Source organism: Microcaecilia unicolor, chromosome 3 (assembly GCF_901765095.1).
Source record: "Microcaecilia unicolor chromosome 3, aMicUni1.1, whole genome shotgun sequence".
Lineage (NCBI taxonomy): Eukaryota > Metazoa > Chordata > Amphibia > Gymnophiona > Siphonopidae > Microcaecilia > Microcaecilia unicolor.
In genome coordinates this window covers 255,672,127-255,693,291 of record NC_044033.1, presented here as the reverse complement: position 1 = coordinate 255,693,291, position 21,165 = coordinate 255,672,127, and the positions used below count along the sequence as shown (strand labels likewise).

The 21,165-nt window shown below is 48.3% G+C and overlaps 1 protein-coding gene across 1 annotated transcript; it reads right to left on the bottom strand.

The window, feature by feature from the left end:
* Positions 1–9,515: 9,515 nt before the first annotated feature.
* LOC115464609 (dual specificity protein phosphatase 8-like) lies at positions 9,516–20,295 on the bottom strand. Its single transcript, XM_030194969.1, has 5 exons — positions 19,845–20,295; positions 19,590–19,756; positions 19,136–19,295; positions 18,210–18,333; positions 9,516–10,227 (listed from the first exon to the last, which is right to left on the bottom strand). The coding sequence occupies exons 1-5, from the start codon at positions 20,293–20,295 to the stop codon at positions 9,516–9,518; spliced, it is 1,614 nt and encodes a 537-aa protein (XP_030050829.1).
* Positions 20,296–21,165: the final 870 nt, after the last annotated feature.

The following is a 21,165-nucleotide window of genomic DNA, read 5'->3' as shown; positions in this document are numbered from 1 at the left end:
TTTCAGATGTTCTTGATTTCAATGCCAGAAAAGCTTTCCTTCTTTGTTGGGTCAGTTTTGTTACATCCGGGGAAAATCTGTACCTTGGGAGGCGGGGATAGTGCTGGGCAGACTTATACGGTCTCTGCCCTGAAGAGCACAGGTACAAATCAAAGTAGGGTATACACAAAAAGTAGCACACATGAGTTGTCTTGTTGGGCAGACTGGATGGACCGTACAGGTCTTTTTCTGCCGTCATCTACTATGTTACTATGTATGTTATATAATTCCACCAAAACAGGTTTTAAAAAATTTAAAATAAAGTTTCATTATGTTATTCAAGTCTTGTTCAAATATTAATGATGATACAATCAAAGTGAACCTTTCTGTTGTTTCATCCAAAGACTGCTCTAGTATAGCTGAGATATTATTTAAATCCAAGTTTACATTTTCAGATTCTTGTTTTTTTCCCCTACTTCTCCTTTAGGATTAGAAATATAATATAATTTATTTATAGGCGGAATTGCTTCAAGGGGCATTTTTAACACTTCATTTAGATATCTTTTAAATATTTCATGCGGATTAATCCCAAGGAGTTTGGGGAAATTCAACAGACGTTAAGTTTAATTTTCTATTAAAATTTTCAATCTGTTCAATTCTCCTTCGAATGTCAGTATTATCTTTCACCACAGTTTGTTTAAATTCTTGTAGACAATCTACATTCTTTTGGATACTTGAACCTTTTTCAGCTATTTCTTCTTTTATCAAGTCCACTTTTGAATTTAACTCTTGAAATTTATTATTAAAAGCACTGACTTCACCTGATGTAGAGTTACATCCATTTTATTCAACTTCATCCAAATCATTTCAAGGCTTATCTCCTACATTTTCTCTGAGGCTCCTGCCTCAGCCCTTGGCGTCTTCTGCAACGATACCAGACCCTCACTGGGAGCCGCACCCAAAACGCTTCCGGTAGGCTGCTGCTCCCCTACTGGATTCTTTGCCGACGCCGGGCAAGGAGGATTCATTATTGAAGGTGGAGAGAGAGATATTTCATCTCCCAGCAGGGCCTCCACTTCTCCGGATAGCCCCGCAATGGGATCCGTATCCCTTGCTATCTGGGAGACTGGCACGAAGAATCGCTCAAGACCCGATTGGATTGGGGAGGAAGTCGAGGTAGGTGGAGGGACTATCCTCGTCGACCCCTTTCCTTTGGTATGGGGCATTTTGAAAGAAGAAATTCTTATCACCCAAACATGTTTTTGGAGGTGCTTCTCAGCGTGTCTTATTACGCCCCCATCTTGATTCGCCTCCTGGCCTCGCGAGTCCAAAGTTCCTCCTTCTAAAGGATCCCAGATCAGGACATCCCCCCCTCTTCCCTCCATATCCTAACACTGGGAGATAGGCAAAGTTCCTCCTTCTAAAGGATCCCAGATCAGGCCATTCTCCCGTCTCCTAACTCTGGGACACAGATAAAGTTCCTCCTGTCCCCTAACATAAGAATAGCCATACTGGGTCAGACCAATGGTCTATCTAGCCCAGTATCCTGTTTCCAACAGTGGCCAAGCCAGGTCACAAGTACCTGGCAGAAACCCAAATCATGGCAACATTCCATGCTAGAAATCCCATGGCAAGCAGTTGCTTCCCCATGTCTGTTTCAATAGCAGACTATGGACTTTTCCTCTAGGAACTTGTCCAAACCTTTTTTAAACCCAAATATGCTAACCGCTGTTACCGCATCCTCCAGAAAAGAGTTCCAGAGCTTAACTATTCGTTGAGTGAAAAAAATATTTCTTCTTATTTGTTTTAAAAGTATTTCCTTGTAACGTCCTCAAGTGTCCCCTAGTCTTTGTACTTTTGGAATGAGTAAAAAATTGATTTACTTCTACTCATTCTTCACCATTCAGAATTTTGTAGACCTCAATTATATCTCCCCTGATTCATCTCTTTTCCAAGCTGAAGAGCCCTAACCTCTTTAGCCTTTCCTCATACAAGAGGAGTTCCATCCTCTTTATCATTTTGGTTGCTCATCTTTGAACCTTTTCTAATTCCGCTATATATTTTTTTGAGATACAGCGACAGGAAGTGAATGCAGTACTTGAGGTCACACCATGGAGCAATACAGAGGCATTCTAGTATTTTCGGTCTTCCTTAGCATCCCTCCGGACCGGCCCAGAATGTGACTGATGGGTTGTGTACGCCTTCCAGCAGGTGGAGACTGAGAAAAAAAAACTGTGACTCTAGGAGCCAATAAGAGCCCTTGGCAACCAGAGAAAGATCCAGTAATCTCAGTCTCCAGCAGGTGGAAGGTGGTGAGCCCTTTCAGTCTCAGTCTTTTCTATTCTTTACTCTCTTTTGATTAAGTTTTCAGTGTTTGGTATAATTTTCTTCTGTGTCCCTGTGCATTTTATTAAAAAAAAAAAAAAAACCTGCTCGTTGAAGGCTGAAACCCATGGGGAGTCCCTCAGAACCTCGGGGGTGCCACACTCGGAAGGCCGAGTCCATCCCCCCATCTTCCCTGATGCTGGCTAATTTTGTCTCTGCTAGCCTGTTTTGCTTTTTAAAGCAACATAACAATTTCCTCAAGTGCCTCAAGAAGTGCAGCTTTAGAGGATGGGAGAGACAGCTACTGAAATAAATAAAAAAAATGAGCCTCCCGGTCTGCTCTCTTGGCAGAGCCGTTTGTGGGCAGTTAGAACAAGCACGCCAGCTCTGGACCGATCAGCTGTTAGTTGATCAGCTGTTTCTCGTTTATTTTTTTTTTTTCGCGAGGTAGGTGAACTCCGCCGCTGTTTGGTCTGGCAGCGGCAGCGTTTAGGGTCCAATGTGTGTGTGTGTGTGTGCCGGTACTGCAGTCCAGGGTGCTGAGACCGAAATATTGTAGGCGCCGTCGCAGGGGGGTCCGACTCCGTTCTTTTGCCACTGGCCGCCTCTTCCTCGTCTTCGGTGCCGTTTTCGGCGGGAAACGCCACCATTTTGAATTTTAGTAATGAAGGAGCATAGAGCAGTGCAGAATCCAGCGACAAGAGACAGGTTAGAATCCTGATGCAGAGAACCTGCTGCTGGTCGCCTCTGCCTCGTCTCCGGTGCCGCTTTTCGTCGGGAAACACCACCATTTTGAATTTAGTAATAAAGGAGCATAGAGCAGTGCATAATCCAGAGCAGTGCATAATCCAGCGACAGACACAGGTTAGAATCCTGATGCAGAGAGCCTGCTGCTAGGTATATCAGCTGTGAGCTAGCGGCTGGAGGGGGGGGGGGGGGGTTAGCCTTTCTCAGCCTCTTATATTGGGTACTTATGAGGTATATGACCAGTTGAGCATAGTGGTCAGGTCCTAGTATGTCATGCAGCCCTATACTTAGCACACTTTGCCATAGCATGTGATTCAGCTTCTTTTTTTTGTCCTCTCTTGACAAGACAGCAAGAGGAATGGATCAGCAAAGAAGGCAAAGCTATTGTCTCTGATCTTTGCTATGTCAAACAGGGGTTGCTCTGGAGCATGCTTAGTATGGCATCCTCAGTTTAAAAAAAATGGTTTCTCTCTGTTTGACAGCCAGGTTTCCATCTGTATGCTCATTTCTAGTCTGTTGCTATGTTATTTTTATTTTGCTGAGGTCTGTATGGTCTTCCAGCTTTGCAGTTGGCCAGTTAGGTTACAGGCTGAATAGCATTCTTTTGTGGAGAGCAGTATATAATAAGGGTGTTCTAAGCTCATCTTTCCTTTCCTCCCTCCACCCCCCCCCCCCCAACTGTTTTTTCTTTTCCACCTTACAGTGGGGTGCAGATGTCTGGAATAGGAAGCTCTTAATGCACTTTTCAAGCTTCGGTATACATTTTTTGCTTATGTACTTTAGCCCAATCCTGGTCCATGTCCAAACAGCAGTTTTCTACATTTGCAGAAGTGTGCGCAGCTCCCTACCTAGCCAATTCAAACCAGCCAAAGGAACAGCTTGTAGTTTTTGTTTGGCTAGCCAAACTTATCCGATCAAGGCTGCATGAGAACATAAGAGCATAAGTTTTGCCATGCTGGGACAGTCCGAGGGTCCAGCGAGCTCAGTGTCCCGCTTTCGTCAGTAGCCACAGCTGCTCCCAGACTGCCCACTAGTTCTCTGATTTGTGGTTTAGGCAGTTAGTGTTGATCTGCAGCAGCACTATCCAGGTAATCACTTTGTATACTGATGCCTATGGGGGTTATTCTCAACAGCTCATTTAAGGCTTAGGTGCTAGATTGTTGAAATTGCATGTGTTTTACCTATTATAGAACACTAGTATATGTCTGTAATTATGTGTCTTACTGCTGTCAGACACATAACAAGTAATACTTCCCCTCTCAGCAATGAAGGGGTGTGGGCCCAGTTTCTATTCCCGGTAGGCACTTGATTGACATCATTTCAAGAGAGGTGGGCCCAGATTCTTGCGGATCAGTGGGTATTGGAGATTATTCGAGAAGGTGACACATTACAGTTTAGTCTTCCTTTGTCCGATCCTTTCCTAGAATCGCCTTGCCTTTTTTGCATCCTAGCCGGAGCCGTCAGAGATTATCTCCGTAGACTTCTGGCCCTTTGAGCAATTGTCTCCTGTCCTTCGGGCAGACCAGTGTAATGGTCGTGACTCTATCTGATTTGGATCTCAAGGCGGTCAATCAAATCCTCTAGGTGCCCTCTTTTCGAATGGTGGCTTTCCGGCCAATCTTGGTTGCAGTGCGGTCAGAAGAGTTTCTGGCTTTTCTTGTTCTCGCAGTACCCTATTTTAATATTCCTGTTCGTCTGCTCCTCCTATGTTTACCAAGGTCATGATAGCTATGATTCTTCCAACAGAGGGCATTTTAGTGTGTCCTTGGTTGGACTATTGGTTGATCCATGCAAAGTCTTCCCACGGGAGTCGTCCGGTGACAGCTCGGGTGGTAGAATTCTTGCAGTCAATGTACAGAAGAGTCATCTTTTCCCTTTTCAGTCGATACAGTATCTGGGAGTCCAGTTCCACACACAGCAGGGCCACGTGTTTCTACCGCAGACCAGGGTACTCAAGTTGTAGGCTCAGATTCGTCTCTTCTTGCACAATTCGAGTCCGTCTGCAAGAGACTATCTACAGATCTTAGACTCCATGGCGGCGGCGATCGGGACAGTTCCCTGGGACAGGGTGCTTATGCGACCTCTTCTGAGGTCACTTCTCTCGAGATAGTCGTCCCACAAGGATTCTCTTCATCAGACATTGCCACTTTTCCTCCAAGTGAAAAGCAGTCTGCGTTGGTGGCTTCGGGAGGCCAATTTGACCAAAGGTATGCCTCTGGATCAGCCCAGCTGGACTGTGGTGACAACAAATGCCAGTCTCAGCGGCTGGGGAGCTCATTGTCAGGGGTCGTTTGTTCAGGGTCTCTGGTCTCATCAGGAGGTTTTGTTTTCAATCAACCTGTTAGAGACCAGAGCGATTCGTCTGCTGCGCCAGTGTTCATTTCCTGAGAGGCCGAGCAGTGCGAGTAATATCAGACAATGCCTCAGCAGTAGCATATATCAATCGGCAAGGAGGGAAGAGGAGTCTGCCCTTGGAGCGAGAGCCGTCGCTGTTGATTCAATGGGGAGTAGTTCATCTGGTGGCTCTGTCAGCGGCTCACGTAGCAGGCTTAAATGTTCAAGCAGATGTTGTAAGTTGGCATATGCTCAATCCGGGCGAGTGGTCGCTAAGCGAAGGGGCGTTTCAGTTGCTGGTCGATTGTTGGGGGTCGCCCAGGATGGATGTTTGCCCCCGCACGCAATGCAAAATGTCCTCTGTTATACAGTCGTCAAAAGGATCCTAAGGCGCAGGGCGTGGTCGCTCTTCTTCAATCTTGGCCAGTCGGTCTAGTGTATGCTTTTCCTCCTTGGCTTCTGAAAAGCCGTCTTCTTCAGAAGGTCGAGACGCACAAGGGAGGTCTGATTTTGGCGGCTTCTGATTGGCCTCGAAGGCCGTGGTATGCCGACCTTCAACGTCTTCTGGTGGATTTTCCCTTCAAGCTTCCGGTCGTGCAAGATCTTCTGTCGCACGGTCCAGTCATTCATCCGGATCCGCATTGATTTGGTCTTACGCTCGGGCTCTTGAGAGGGCTAAGCTGATTAAGAAGGGTTATTCCGCTCAGGTCATTGCTACTATGCTTCGCTCTCGTCATCGTTCTACCTCTTTGAATTAGGTGCGCGCTTGGAGGATATTTGAGAGCTGCTGTAAGGAGTCGCCAACTGCACTTTAAGAGAAGCCAAAGCAAGCCCTTTGTCAAAGCACCGCTGCAAAAAATCCAAAATGTGAGCAACCGAAGTACTAAAAGGAGATAATCTCCTTTTAGTACTTCGGTTGCTCACATTTTGGATTTTTTGCAGCGGTGCTTTGACAAAGGGCTTGCTTTGGCTTCTCTTAAAGTGCAGTTGGCGACTTTGTCTTGTTTTTGTACTCGTATTCTAGGCAGCTCTCTGGCGAGTCTTCCGGATGTTGTGCATTTTTTGAGGGGAGCTAATCTTTTTCGTCTCCCCTCGCAATGCTATTTTCTTCATTGGGATCTGAATTTGGTGCTTAAAGTTCTTACTAAGCCTCCCTTCAAGCCTTTGTCGTCCTGTTCTCTGAAGGACTTGACTCTGAAGACAGTGTTTCTGGTGGCCGTTGTTTCGCCTAGACGAGTTTCGGTGTTGCAGGCGTTATTGTGTAGATCACCCTTTTTGGAGTTCTGTTCCGATCATGTAGTGTTGCGGCCATTCTCTTCTTTTCTCCCCAAGGTAGTAACTTGGTTTCATGTCTCTCAGCCGGTGGTTTTGCCTCTGTTAGGTTCCTTCTCCGGTTCAGAAGAGCAGCGGCGTTTGAAGGCTTTGGATATCAATCGGGTGTTGAAACTCTATATCAAGTGTACAGGTGATGTTTGGCGCTCTGATCGTTTGTTTATTCTGATTGGAGGTTCCCGCAAGGGGTTTATGGCTTCTAAGCCTACTATTCTCGGCTTAAAGAGATGATTGATTCAGCTTATCTTCTTTCTGGGAGATCTGTACCAAGGCATGTTAAGGCCACCTCTATAAGAGGTCAGGCAGCTTCTTGGGCAGAGCGTTGTCTGGTATCTCCGGAAGATATTTGTTGGGCGGCAACTTGGTCGTTGTTGCATTCTTCTTCTAAGCACTACCGTTTGGATGTCCTCAGTCGTCAGCAGGTTGCTTTTACAGAGCGCGTTTTGTCGGCCGGGCTTCTTGGGTCCCTCCCATAAATTCACTGCTTTGTTACTTCCCATCAGTCACATTCTGGGCCGGTCCGGAGGGATGCTAAGGAAGGGTAAATTAGACCTTACCTGCTAATTTGCTCTCCTTTAGTCCGTCCGGACCGGCCCAGATCCCTCCCTTTAGGTATTCTATGTTTTGAATTTTTCTTTGTTTGGAGCTAGTTTGTTTTTCTATTACAAAAAATTAAATAAATATATAAATTACAGAAATGTTTTTTCTGTTTTACTGAGATGTCCCGTTTGAAGGACCATGATATGTTTAAAGGCACTCACCCTTTGTTGGCAATGTGCCGGTGGCTGCTCAGGTTTTTTGGATGCAGTTTGTTTTTTCTTCTCTGGCTTTACTTCTGCTTTGGTACTATTACTGGATCTTTCTCTGGTTGCCAAGGGCTCTTATTGGCTCCTAGAGGCACAGTTTTTTTTCTCAGTCTCCACCTGCTGGAAGGCGTACACAACCCATCAGTCACATTCTGGGCCGGTCCGGAGGGACTAAAGGAAAGCAAATTAGCAGGTAAGGTCTAATTTACCCTTATTCGGCATCTCTTTCATAATAATTCCTAGCATCCTGTTTGTTTTTTGGCCGCCGCACACCGAGCAGATTTCAGCGCATTATCTACAACACCTAGATCATTTTCTTGGGTGCTGACCCCCAAGGTGGACTCTAGCATCAGGTAACTATGATTCGGTTTGTTCTTTCCAATATGCATCACCTTGCATTTGTCCACATTAAATTTCATCTGCCAGTTGGATGCCCATTCTTCCAATTTCCTAAGTACTTCCTGCAATATTTCACAGTCCTCACGTGTTTTAACAATCTTAAATAATTCTGTGTTATATGCTAATTTAATCACCTCACTTATCGCTCTGATTTCTATATCATTTATAAGTATGTTAAATAGCACTGATCCCAATACAGATCCCTGCGGCACTCCACTGTTCACCCTCCTCCATTGAGAAAAATTACCTTTTAACCCTATCTCTGTTTTCTGTCCAATAACCAATTCCTAATCTACACCAGAACATTGCCTCTTATCCCATGACTCTTTAATTTTCTCAGAAGTCTCTCATGAGGAACTTTATCAAAAGCGTTCTGAAAATCTAGATACATCAACCGGCTCACTGTTATCCATGTTTTTCAGCCTTCAAGGAAATGAAGCAAATTGGTGAGGTAAGACTTCCCTTGGCTGTTCCATTAAACCATGTTTGTCTATATGTTCAGTAATTTTATTCTTTATAATAGCCTCCATTATTTTGCCCGGCACTGAAGTCAGGCTTACCGGTCTGTAATAACCCCGGAATTTTTTCTAAAAATCAGCGTTACATTGGCCACCCTCCAATCTTCAGGTACTATGGAGGATTTTAATGACAGGTTATCACTAACAGCAGATCTGTGATGTTTGAGTTTGTTTCATTAACCTGGGGTGTATAACATCTGGTTCAGCTGATTTATCTCTAACTTGTTGATTTGGCTCAGTACGTCTTCCCGGTTCACTGAGATTTCTTTCAGATGCTCCTCATTGTCACCCTTGAAAATGATTTCTGGTACAGATGCGTCTCTTGTAAAGACCAAAGCAAAGAATTAAATCTCTCTGTTTTGGTACTTTATTACTGGATCTTTCTCTGGTTGCCAAGGGCTCTTATTGGCTCCTAGAGGCACAGTTTTTTTTCTCAGTCTCCACCTGCTGGAAGGCGTACACAACCCATCAGTCACATTCTGGGCCGGTCCGGAGGGACTAAAGGAAAGCAAATTAGCAGGTAAGGTCTCCTCCCTGAGTTCCACTTTTATTCCTTGGTGATCTAATGGTCCCACTGATTCCCTCATGGGTTTTCTGCTTCTAATGTACCTGAAAAAACTGTTATTATGATTTTTTTGCCTCTGTAGCACTGATAAAGATCCTCCATCTAAAGGCTCAAAAATCAGAACATTCCCTGTCCCTTAACCACACCCTTCCCCCCAGCCTCTCTCACCATCTCATGCACAGGTGTCTGCTTGGTCCCGGTGTCATCCCTCTTCCCCTGGACTCCAGTCACACTCTGGGACCACCGATACAATCTCCCATTAGAACTCTTTGCTCAATGCACAGGAGACATCTAACATGTTATCCCTTTAAATTCCTTGTCATGACTGTTTATCTTGCCGACAGGTGAATGCTGTGTCTGCTCTGGTGTTGGCCCTGGGGTCTTCGACATTTTGTTCTCCAGAATCACTTAGAAATCTTTAGTGTCTTAAGTTCAGCTTTCTATTTCAGTTCTACCCGGGGAGGAAGGAGCAGCCGTGAATTTCTCTCACTTGTAATCCATGAGAGCTCCTTAGACAGGTACCAGGGACACTCTCTGCCTTTGAAGCCTCTCCTCCATGCTCGATTCCCTCTTCAAGTCCAATCGCTTACAGTTGGGCCTACTGAGCACAAAGGACTGAGGAGCCTTTTTCAGCTCCTGCTCACCTGTCGTACTGCCTTGGGTCACTGATTTCTTGCAGGTCCCACTCCTCCCCACCTGCTTCTCAGGCTCGGCTTGTGTCCCTTTGTTATCGGAGAAAAAGGAGAAGAGACTGAAGCCATCCCCGAAGAGCCGGTTCCACACACCCCGTGATTTAGGGTCAGAGCAGAGGTGGGAGGACCTGGAGAAGTCTGTGGGTGTCTCTAGTGTGGAGGGAGCTGGAGGTGTGTAGAGGGACTTGACTTCCAAAGAGAAGGAGCGTTTCATGTCCTGGGCCTTCATGCGGTTCTCCAAGGAGATCTCCAGCGAGTTGAACTGGTCCACCAGAGATAAGGGCTCCAGCTCTCTGGCCTCCTCTGCCACTTCCACACTTGAGCTGGTGGTATCACAGGACGGGCATCCTGGCCTCATCTGGAAGCAGTGATGCCCCCGGTCACTCCATGCTGGTGGCAGAGTATCTGGATGAGAGGACTGGGAAGTGGCCTTAATAGATGGAGCGCAGGACAGGACCGACTCATATTCCAGCAGCTGACCCAGGAAGTTAAAATTGGGAGAAATGGATGGTCGCTTCTCCTTTACAAACCTGTAGGGAAAAAAAACAAATACAGAAATATTACATTTTTGTAGGCTTTGTGATTATTGCAGCTCTCTGGGTCTTGCTATGTCCAAGTAAATGCAAGCAACATTTCAGCCATTAGAAGGTTATCAATAGAAATCAAACAAAATAAAACATGGAAAAGAAAAAGAGTAGTTACTCACCTGTAACAGGTGTTCTCCGAAGACAGCAGGCAATATATTCTCACTGATGGGTGACGTCACGTCGGCCCGGAGGACTTTCCAGCAAAGTCCATGACAAAGTCTAAAATGTCCCCCGTCGCGCGGGCGGATGCAGTGCGCATGCGCGCGTCCACTTTCCCGCCCGCCGCGCGGGCACATTCCTCAGTTAATTACAAGAATTAGAGGAATACAACTCCAAAGGGGAGGTGGGAGGGTTGTGAGAATATATTGCCTGCTGTCTTCGGAGAACACCTGTTACAGGTGAGTAACTACTCTTTCTCCAAAGACAAGCAGGCCAATATTCTCACTGATGGGGTATCCCTAGCCCCCAGGCTCACTCAACACAACAAAGAATGGTCAATTGGGTCCCGCAACGGCGAGGACAAAAAACAAAATTGACCTGAAACCAAATTCAACTATTGAGAGTGCAGCCTGGAACAGAATAAACATGGGCCTAGGGGGGTGGAGTTGGATTCTAAACCCCAAACAGACTCTGCAGCACCGACTGCCCAAACCGACTGTCGCGTCGGCTATGCTGCTGAAGGCAGTAATGTGATGTGAATGTGTGGATCGAAGCCCACGTCGCAGCTTTGCAAATCTCTTCTATGGTGGCTGACTTTAGATGAGCCACCGACGCAGCCATGGCTCTAACATTATGAGCCGTGACATGACCGTCCAAAGTCAGCCCGGCTTGGGCGTAAGAGAAGGAAATGCAATCTGCTAGCCAATTAGAGATGGTGCGTTTTCCGACAGCAACTCCCCTCTTGTTGGGATTAAAAGAAACAAACAGATGGGCGGACTTTCTGAAGGGGCGCGTCCGCTCCACGTAACAGGCCAGTGCTCTTTTACAGTCCAAAGTGTGCAACTTGCTTTCGCCCGGGCTCAAGTGAGGAGGGGGAAAGAATGTTGGCAAGACAATTGACTGGTTCAGATGGAACTCCGACACCACCTTCGGTAGAAACTTTGGGTGGGTGCGGAGGACTACTCTGTCATGATGAAAGACAAGGAATGGTGCATGAACTACCAGGGCTTGAAGCTCACTGACCCTACGAGCTGAAGTAACAGCCACCAAGAAAATGACCTTCAAGGTCAAGTACTTCAGATGGCAGGAATCCAGTGGCTCGAAAGGAGTTGTCATCAGCTGGGTGAGAACGACATTGAGATCCCATGGCACTGGAGGAGGTTTGATAGGGGGCTTTGACAAAAACAAACCTCTCATGAAACGCATGACTAAAGGCTGTCCAGAAATCGGCAAGCCATCAACATGTGAATGATAAGCACTGATAGCGCTAAGGTGAACCTTGACCGAGTTAGTCTTAAGACCAGACTCGGATAAATGCAGCAGGTACTCAAGCAAGGTCTGTGCAGGACAAGAGAAAGGATCTAAACCGTTACTGTCACACCAGACGGCAAACCTCCTCCATTTAAAAGAGTAACACTTATGTGTGGAATCTTTCCTGGAAGCAAACAGAACTCTGGAGACACCCTCAGAGAGACCAAAGGAGGCAACCTCTAAGCTCGCAACATCCAGGCCGTGAGAGCCAGAGACCGGAGGTTGGGATGTAGAAGCGCCCCCTCGTTCTGAGTAATGAGGGTCGGAAAACAATCCAATCTCCATGGCTCTTCTGACGAAAGTTCCAGAAGAAGGGGAAACCATATCTGGCGGGGCCAAAAAGGCGCTATCAGAATCATGGTTCCGTGGTCCTGCTTGAGTTTCAGGAGAGTCTTCCCCACTAAAGGGATGGGAGGATAAGCGTACAGGAGTCCTGTCCCCCAAAAAAGGAGGAAGGCATCCGACGCTAGTCTGCCGTGGGCCTGGAGTCTGGAACAGAATTGAGGAACCTTGTGAGTGTCCTGGGAAGCAAAAAGATCTATCGATGGAGTTCCCCAAACTCGAAAGATCTTTTTGGCAATAGTCATGTTCAAGGACCACTCGTGAGGCCGCATAACTCTGCTCAGCCTGTCGGCCAGACCGTTGTTTACACCGGCTAGATAAGTGGCTTGGAGAAACATTCCGTTTTGATAGGCCCATAGCCACATCTGCACGGCCTCCTGGCACAGAGGACGGGATCCGGTACCCCCTTGCTTGTTGGTGTAATACATTGCCACTTGATTGTCTGTCTGAATGAGAACAATTTTGTTGGCTAGCCGATCTCTGAATGCCTTCAGAGCGTTCCAGATCGCTCGCAATTCCAGGAGGTTGATCTGGAGATGCTTCTCCTGAAGAGACCAAGCTCCTTGAGTGTGAAGCCCATCTACATGTGCTCCCCACCCGAGGAGGGATGCATCCGTCGTCAGCACTTTTTGAGGCTGAGGAATTTGGAATGGGCGTCCCAAGACCAGATTGGATCGGATGGTCCACCAACTGAGGGAATTTCGAAAATTGGTGGACAGCCGGACAACATCCTCTAGATTCCCTGTGGCTTGAAACCACTGAGAAGCTAGGGTCCATTGAGCCGATCTCATGTGTAGACGTGCGATGGGTGTCACATGAACTGTGGAGGCCATGTGGCCAAGCAATCTCAACATCTGCCGAGCTGTGATCTGCTGAGATGCTTGCACTTTGGAAACCAGAGACAGAAGTCTGTCTGCCCTGGGTCCTGGGAGATAAGCACAAGCTGTCTGTGTGCACAACAGAGCTCCTATGAATTCCAATTTTTGCACAGGGACGAGATGGGACTTGGGGTAATTGATGACAAAGCCCAGCATCTCTAGCACCTGAATAGTCATCCGCATAGACTGCAAAGTTTCTTGCGGGGAGGTGTTCTTCACCAGCCAATCGTCCAGATAAGGGAACACATGCACTCCCAGTCTGCGTAGCGACGCTGCCACAACTGCCAGGCACTTTGTAAAAACCCTGGGCGCAGACGCCAAGCCAAAAGGCAAAACACAGTACTGAAAATGCTGTGTTCCCAGCCGAAACCGAAGATACTTCCTGTGGGCTGGAAGTATCGGTATGTGAGTGTAAGCATCCTTCAAGTCCAGAGAGCATAGCCAATCGTTTTTCTGAATCATGGGAAGAAGAGTGCCCAGGGAAAGCATCCTGAACTTTTCTTTGACCAGATATTTGTTCAGGGCCCTTAGGTCTAGGATGGGACGCATCCCCCCTGTTTTCTTTTCCACAAGGAAATACCTGGAATAGAATCCCAGCCCTTCTTGCCCTGGTGGTACGGGCTCGACCGCATTGGCGCTGAGAAGGGCGGAGAGTTCCTCTGCAAGTATCTGCTTGCGGTAGGAGCTGAAAGACTGAGCTCCTGGTGGGCAATTTGGGGGTTTGGAAATCAAATTGAGGGTGTACCCGCACCGGACTATTTGAAGAACCCACTGGTCGGAGGTTACGAGAGGCCACCTTTGGTGAAAAAATTTTAACCTCCCCCCGACCGGCAGGTCGTTCGGCACAGGTACTTTGACTCCGGCTATGCTCTGCTGGAGCCAGTCAAAAACCCGTCCCTGGTTTTTGCTGGGGAGCTGCAGGGGGCTGCTTCGGTGCCCGCTGCTGACGAGAGCGAGCGGGCTGGGGTCGAGCCTGAACCGGCTGACGGGAATAAGGAGTGTACCTACGATTTCTAGAAGCGTAGGGAGCACTTCTCTTTCCCTTAAAAAACTTCCTAGCAGTGGAAGTGGTTGCAGAAGGCGCCCGGCGGGAGAGAGAATCCATAGCGTTGTCACGCTGGTAGAGATGATCAATCATCTCTTCAACCTTCTCTCCAAAAAGGTGATCCCCCCGGCATGGGATATCTGCTATTTTCCGCTGAGTTCTTTCCTCCAGGTTAGAGGCACGCAGCCATGAGAGCCTGCGCATCGCTATACCTTGAGCGGAAAAGCGAGATGTCACATCGCAAGTGTCAAAAATGCCCCTGGACAGGAACTTGCGACACGCCTTCTGCTGCCTGATCACTTGGCGAAAGGGTTCAGCTTTCTCCTCAGGGAGTTCATCTACTAAACTCTCAAGTTGCCTCACAGAGTTCCGCAAATGCACACTCGTGAAGAGTTGGTAAGACTGGATTTTGGAAGCGAGCATACCAGCCTGATATGCCTTCCTCCCAAAAGAGTCCAGAGTTGCATATTCTCGCCCCGGGGGCGCCGAGGAGAAATTTCTGGAACTCTTGGCTCTTCTGAGGGCAGAATCCACCACCGCTGAATCATGAGGCAATTGGGTCTGCATGAGACTGGGTTCCCCGTGGATCCTATATTGGGACTCAGCTTTCTTAGGGACGGTTGGACTTGAAAAAGGCTTCTCCCAGTTCCTTAGCATAAGTTCCTTAAGAGTCTCATGAAAAGGAACTGTGGCAGAAGATGAAGGTGGAGATGGATAGTCCAGAACCTCAAGCATTTTGGCTCTGGGCTCGTCCACAATTTCCACGGGGAAGGGGATGGCCTCAGACATCTCTCGAACAAAAGATGAAAAAGACAAGCTCTCGGGAGGAGACAGCTGCCTTTGTGGCGAGGGAGTGGAGTCAGATGGAATGCCTTGAGAATCCTCGCCAGAGAACTCCCCATGCATTCCTTCATCATCCTTGGATGAGGTACCATCAGATGGGGCTAAAAGCTCAGACAGAGCCGCCCGAATCTGAGCCCGTCTCGACAAAGAGGCATGATGGCCTCTATGATGGTGCCGAGAAGTTGATGGTCCCTGAGGCTCCGGGGAAGCTTCCTGCTCCGATGCCTCGGGAGAGTCAACTTGGGAGGTCAAAGGCACCGGCACCGGAGACGGCACCGGTGAGACAGACCTCACCACAGGCTGAAGGCCTGACGCAGGAACATCCGGCATCGGCAATGTCGACACCTTTGACGCCGTCGGCACCGGTGCCTCTGAAAGCATCGACACCGGCCCCGTCGACGCCGTCGGCACCGACAACCTCGATGCCGACTGCCACTGCTGCATCATGTTCAAGAAAAAAGGGAACATGGCCTGCATACTCTCATCCACAGCTGGAGTCGGAAAAGGCTGCGGGGTCGGTTGAGGTGCCAGTGGCAAAGTCTGCTGAGGTTGGGGAGTGGGGACTCGGCTGCCAGCGACCCCACGCGTCGGAACCTCAGTAATAGAGGGAGAGCGATCCTCTCGGCACCGACGCTTCTCGGGTATCGAGTGCATCGATGACCCGGAGCTCCCGGTGCCGTGTCTCGAAGGAGATCGACGACGATGCTTCTTGGCCTTCGCCCGACGCATGTCATCGAGACTCCTCGGCACCGGAGAGGAGGACGTGGAATCCACACGTCTCCTCGGGGCCGGGTCCGACGCAGGACGGTCCCGGGGGGCCTGCACAGCAGGAGGCGCCGAGGCGGGTGGAGACCCACTCGATGCATCACTGCTCCCAGCGTGCATGGGTCTAAAGGCAGCCTGTCCCCTGTCTCCCGGTGCCGACGCCTCCTTCGACGTCGACTTTGACGACGTCGGCCTCGAAGACATCATCCTTGACGGCACCGACTTCACCGGCACCGACTTGCCCGGCGCCGGTTTGGAGGGCGCCGACTTAGACGACGTCGACGGCGCCGACGTCGACGCCGAAGCACCGGGCCCAAAAATCTTCTCTCTCTGGGTGTCTCGAGAGAGCAGTGTCCGCTTCTTCATGGCGAGACACAATTTACAACTCTCCGAGCGGTGGTCCGGCCCAAGGCACTGAATACACCACGAGTGTGTATCAGTGCCAGAGATGGCCCGATGGCAGCGGGCACAAGGCTTGAAGCCGCTGGGCGTCTTCGTTGACATCTCGGGAAAAATTGTCCCTGCCAAATCAAAAGACGCGATTGTGTCTAGAAAAATAATGACACAGGAAAACAAAAGAAAAAGACGGGAAAAAATACCCGACCGAGCGATTTAAATAAAATCGCAGACTAAAATAAAGGAAACTTAATAAACGAAAACAATCTAAGATAACAAAAAAAGGATACTTCGCTTTTTTCTTCTTTCTTCACCTCCGGGCACAGGAGGAACACGAAGACGAGATCGTCGAGCTCCGTGTCACCTCAGACGCGGAGAAGAAAAAACTGAGGAATGTGCCCGCGCGGCGGGCGGGAAAGTGGACGCGCGCATGCGCACTGCATCCGCCCGCGCGACGGGGGACATTTTAGACTTTGTCATGGACTTTGCTGGAAAGTCCTCCGGGCCGACGTGACGTCACCCATCAGTGAGAATATTGGCCTGCTTGTCTTTGGAGAATAAGATGATACCTTTTTTATTGGACATAACTTAATACATTTCTTGATTTGCTTTCGAAGGTTGCCCTTCTTCGTCAGATCGGAAATAAGCAAATGTGCTAGCTGACAGTGTATATAAGTGAAAACATTCAAGCATTACTATGACAGTCTGACAGGGTGGGAGGATGGGGGTGGGTCGGAGGTATGCATGGGGACATCAAAGCATATCATTGATATTCTAACAGGATGGGTGTGGGTAGGTGAAGGGAGGGTGATCAACAGAGACATACAGTTTTATGGTTTATAATGGGCTAGGAACCCCAGGTCCTTGTTAAGTCCTTTCTGTTGGGTGTTAAAATATTCAATCATTCTGACTTCAAAGGTCTTACGTTCTTGTATGGTTTTAAAGTTACCTTTCAGTATTCTCACTGTGAAATCACTGATACAGTGTCCTGGTTCTGTGAAGTGCTGTCCCACCGGGGTGGGGGCCCTACTGGCTGTATTGTTCATGTGATGTCTATGTAAATTGAATCTTGTCTTAAGCATCTGGCTTGTTTCTCCAATATAGCATCCTTCGTTACATTTTTTACACTGAATGATATATACCACATTGGAAGATGAGCAACTGAAAGATCCCTTTATGTTGAATATCTTTCCTTTGTGGATGACTTTGGGGTCCTGTGAAATATTTTGGCATAGTTTGCAACTGGATAAATTACAGGGAAGTGTGCCCTTCTGTTCCTTTTCAGTCTGTGAAGGAAGTTTACTTCTGATTAGCTTGTGTTTTAAATTGGGTGGCTGTCGGAAGGCCAGTACTGGTGGGGATGGAATATCTCTTTCAGTAATTCATCCTCCTGGAGTATAGGTTGTAGATCTCTTATGATTTTCCTCAGTTTTTCCAGCTCTGGATTGTATGTCACTACAAGCGGGATTCTGTCTGTGGATTTTTTCTTTTTGTACTGTAGCAGATTCTCCCTGGGTGTTTTGAGGGAGGAGGCAATATTCTTGGAGATTATTTTGGGGTTGTAGCCCTTCTGTTTGAAGGATTCAGTCAGGCTTTTAAGGTGTCTGTCTCTGTCCCCTGAGTCAGAGCAGATACGGTGGTATCTTGAATCCTTGTTTGATTTCTATTGATAACCTTAAGAGTGGACTAACACGGCTACCACACTCCTCTAGCCATTAGAAGAAAACCACAGCACATCTGAGTAAGTGGAACTGACAAGACCTGGACAGCTACAACAACCAGGGAATTACTACCTCGGCTTCAGTTCCAGTTTTCAGCTCTGCCCCCTGACTGTGACCCTCAGGCGAGTCAATTTCTCTCTCTCAACTTCAGGCCAGGCCTAATCCATGGTTCTGACACTAACCCACTGTGCTTGACTGTGGGACGAGTCACTCTCCCTACACCTCAGCTCTAATCCCTGGTTCTGCCACCAGCTCTGTGGGACCCTCACATGGGGAGCAAACATGCATGATGGCGTATGCAAGGGGAGGATTGAAAGTATGGACTTGTAGGCTATATGACATGAGAAGTAGTTGTGAGAAGGCTGGTACAGATGTTTGCAGCTCTGACATGGGAAGGTCATGGGTGCAAATGTGCTGAACTTGGCTCTCATGCAGGGGGAACAGGCCCCGTGGTTTCACCATTACCTGTACGCCTCGTCCAGAGGTAGCCCTGTGCTGTACATCACATATGCAATAGCGAAAGCAGCTGACCTGGAGACGCCAGCAAAACAATGAAGTAAAACCTTCCCATTCATCACCTCCGCTTTATCTGCATGAGAGAGATGAGAAAGCGAGGGGTCAACAGCACTTCCACAGTTTGGAGAGGCAGTACTCATTGGTCCCCTAGATAAAGGATGTTCTTCCCACAGTGCACCTGAGTTCCTGGAGGAAAAGACCAACCTGTTTGAAAAGGCATACCCTACCGACCCAACCTAATAGCCTGATCTCCGCAACACAACAAAAGTAAAGTACATAATGGACATAACACAACTCTTCCGTTGACTGCTCCACACAAACGTTTATTACCACACCACCACTTTGTATTTGTTCACACCGGAGTCTGCGAATGCATCTCCGGCACTATGTAAGCCACATTGAGCCTGCAAATAGGTGGGAAAATGTGGGATACAAATTTAATAAACTATTGCTAAGGTAGATCTGAAGAAATCCAGTGCTTATCGTTGGATTAAGTAAAATGGAATTTTCAGGACCCTACCAGGTACTTGTGACCTGGATTGGCCACTGCTGGAAGCAGGATACTGGGCTTGAGGAACCTTGAGTCTGACTTAGTCAGCCTTTTGTTCTAATATTCTAAGGGCAGCAGATTGACTGTCCTCTCTCCTCTTATACCTATAAAACTTACAAACTACCATCCCCATATCCCCCTCCCTTCAAACCTATAAGCTCTGTTGCCTGGGATCCCCACATCCCCCTTTCCCTCATGTGCAGCCCGATATTCCTCTCCCTTCATACCTGTGAGGTCTGCGGGCAAAGCTCCCCACATCTCCCCCTCCTCCCCAATGCCTATAAAGTCTGCAGCCTGAGGTCCCCAGGCACCTGTCCCTTCTTACCTATGAAGTCTGTAGCCTGCTTCAGCCAGGGCAGGATATTGTCAGAGTAACTGTCATTAATCGGGATTCTCAGAAAGCGGTTGCTGGGTATGAAACTGGGCTGTGGACAGCTACAGCTCACGTTCAGTACATGTGTGATCCCATTCAAACCAACGACCTCCTGCAGGAGGGAAAAAAATGAAATACAAGCCCCTAATTAACACTGAGTCCAGTTGCCATCAGCACACTGGCCCAACATTTGTTCGATCTGACAGAATATGGGTGAAGAACCCCAAGACCTCATTCCCATTGGATGCCGAGTTGTCTGACCTTGTTCCCCACACGCGCATCTCTTTGACGTGACTTCTTAAGTACACACTTTTCTTCAAATATCATCTTTTAACTATTATTATGTTGGCATTAATTCTTGGTTTTATCATGCTGCTGCTCTGGTGCTGTGCTCTTTATTTCTTACCTGGTTGAGAGCATCACTCTGAGACCCCAGGTATAAATGGAGTAGGACACGTGTAATGGAGACAGATGAGGTAGACAGGCAGGGCTGGGAGATGCTGGCATGCAGGAGGCTGGCGCTGCAACCCTCACATAGGCTGGGATACCAGGATGAGAACTCTGCAAATCCACCTGCGGAGAGAGAAGGCAGAACAGGAGCTGGAGGCACTGGGAGTGGTGTGGTTTGGCCTCTGCAAGACCAGCCCCAGGTGCCACTTACCTTCCAGCAGCGAGATCTGGCTATAACAGGGCTGCAGCTCCTCCAGAACAAGGGTCAGCACAGGACTGGCAGAGCGCTTCTCACTCCCCTGGTCATACACCACCACCTGCTTCTGCCTTGGGCTGTCTCCCTGCTGGCATTGCATCTGGACATAGGGAGACATGTGGGTAAGAGGACAAGACAGAGGAGCAAAGAAGGTGGGAATTAGCTGTGTGTGGGAATGCACATCACCCCTGGCACTGACCTGGCAAGACGGTGGCAGCAATTCCTGCAGAAGCAGCTTGCGATGGTGCCTCGAGCCGCCGAAGTTCATGGAGCCCACCACATGCAGGAGGTTGTACTCAGTGACAGATCGACAATCTAGGAGTAGGAGCGCACCCTGATCCTGCCACAGCATCTCTGCCAGCTGCTTTGCCCGTATGGCCAGAGGAGGCATCCTCTCCCCTCCCATCTCTGCAGGACTAACAGAAGAAGAGCTATAGACCTCAGTCGAAAGAGTATGGGGGAAATCCAGCACACACATTCAGGAATAAGCCACCACCCGTTTCCACTACTCCATCATACACAGCCAGAGCTGGAGCCCCCCTCACCCCTTCATCACAGAATCAGATCATCTCCAGATTTAAAAAAAACAAACAAATATTAATTTTGAAAAGAATAAAGATTTATTACAGGATAGAGGATGACAGCTTCAGGTTCTGCTACAGATCTGTAACTGTCCCTGGTTAGGTTACACTTCTTGCCTGGTGACAGGATACAGCATACATACAAAGTAGGGATGTGCCCTCTGCACCCATACAAGATGTGTTCTTACCTTTGCAAGGTTCAGCTCTTTCTCCACAGTAATGTGGGCCAGAGAGGGGCTTCTAGTGCTAGGATTTAGTGGGGCTGGTGGTAAAACAAGCCAGACCTGCGATGCACAGATGTGGGGAGCAGGGGGAGGTTTTGAACTAGTGATGCAGAGATGCAAAGAGTGGGGGTGGGGGGTAGGTTCTAATCCTGCAACCCACAGACACGGGGAGCAGAGGTTGGTTCTGGTCCAGTGATGCAGGGGGCAGCTAGAGGTTCTGATCCTGTGATGCAGGGAGTAGAGGGCAGTTCTGGTCCAATAATGCAGGGAGCAGATTGATCCAGTGCTGCGGCGATGTGAGGAAGTGGGGGGGGGGGGGGGGGGGGGGGGGGGGGGGGGGAGGTTCTGATCCTGTGGTACACAGAAGCTGGATGGTCCCCAGGTATATTGCATCCACAGCTATGGAAAGTGGAGGCAATGCAGGAATGAAGTCACCTGCAGAAAGATGGTAAAAATAACTCACAATGATGT

Bases quoted from the DNA above. Each gene is read 5' to 3' on its own strand.
- LOC115464609 (XM_030194969.1), bottom strand. From the start codon at position 20,295: ATGGGAGGGGAGAGGATGCCTCCTCTGGCCATACGGGCAAAGCAGCTG. The intron at 18,334-19,135 runs GTAAGAAGGGAC...TCTCTCATGCAG, and splicing joins GCAGGCTACAGACTTCATAG to ATAAAGCGGAGGTGATGAAT. The intron at 10,228-18,209 runs GTAATGGTGAAA...TTTTCCCTACAG, and splicing joins CCTCTGGACGAGGCGTACAG to GTTTGTAAAGGAGAAGCGAC.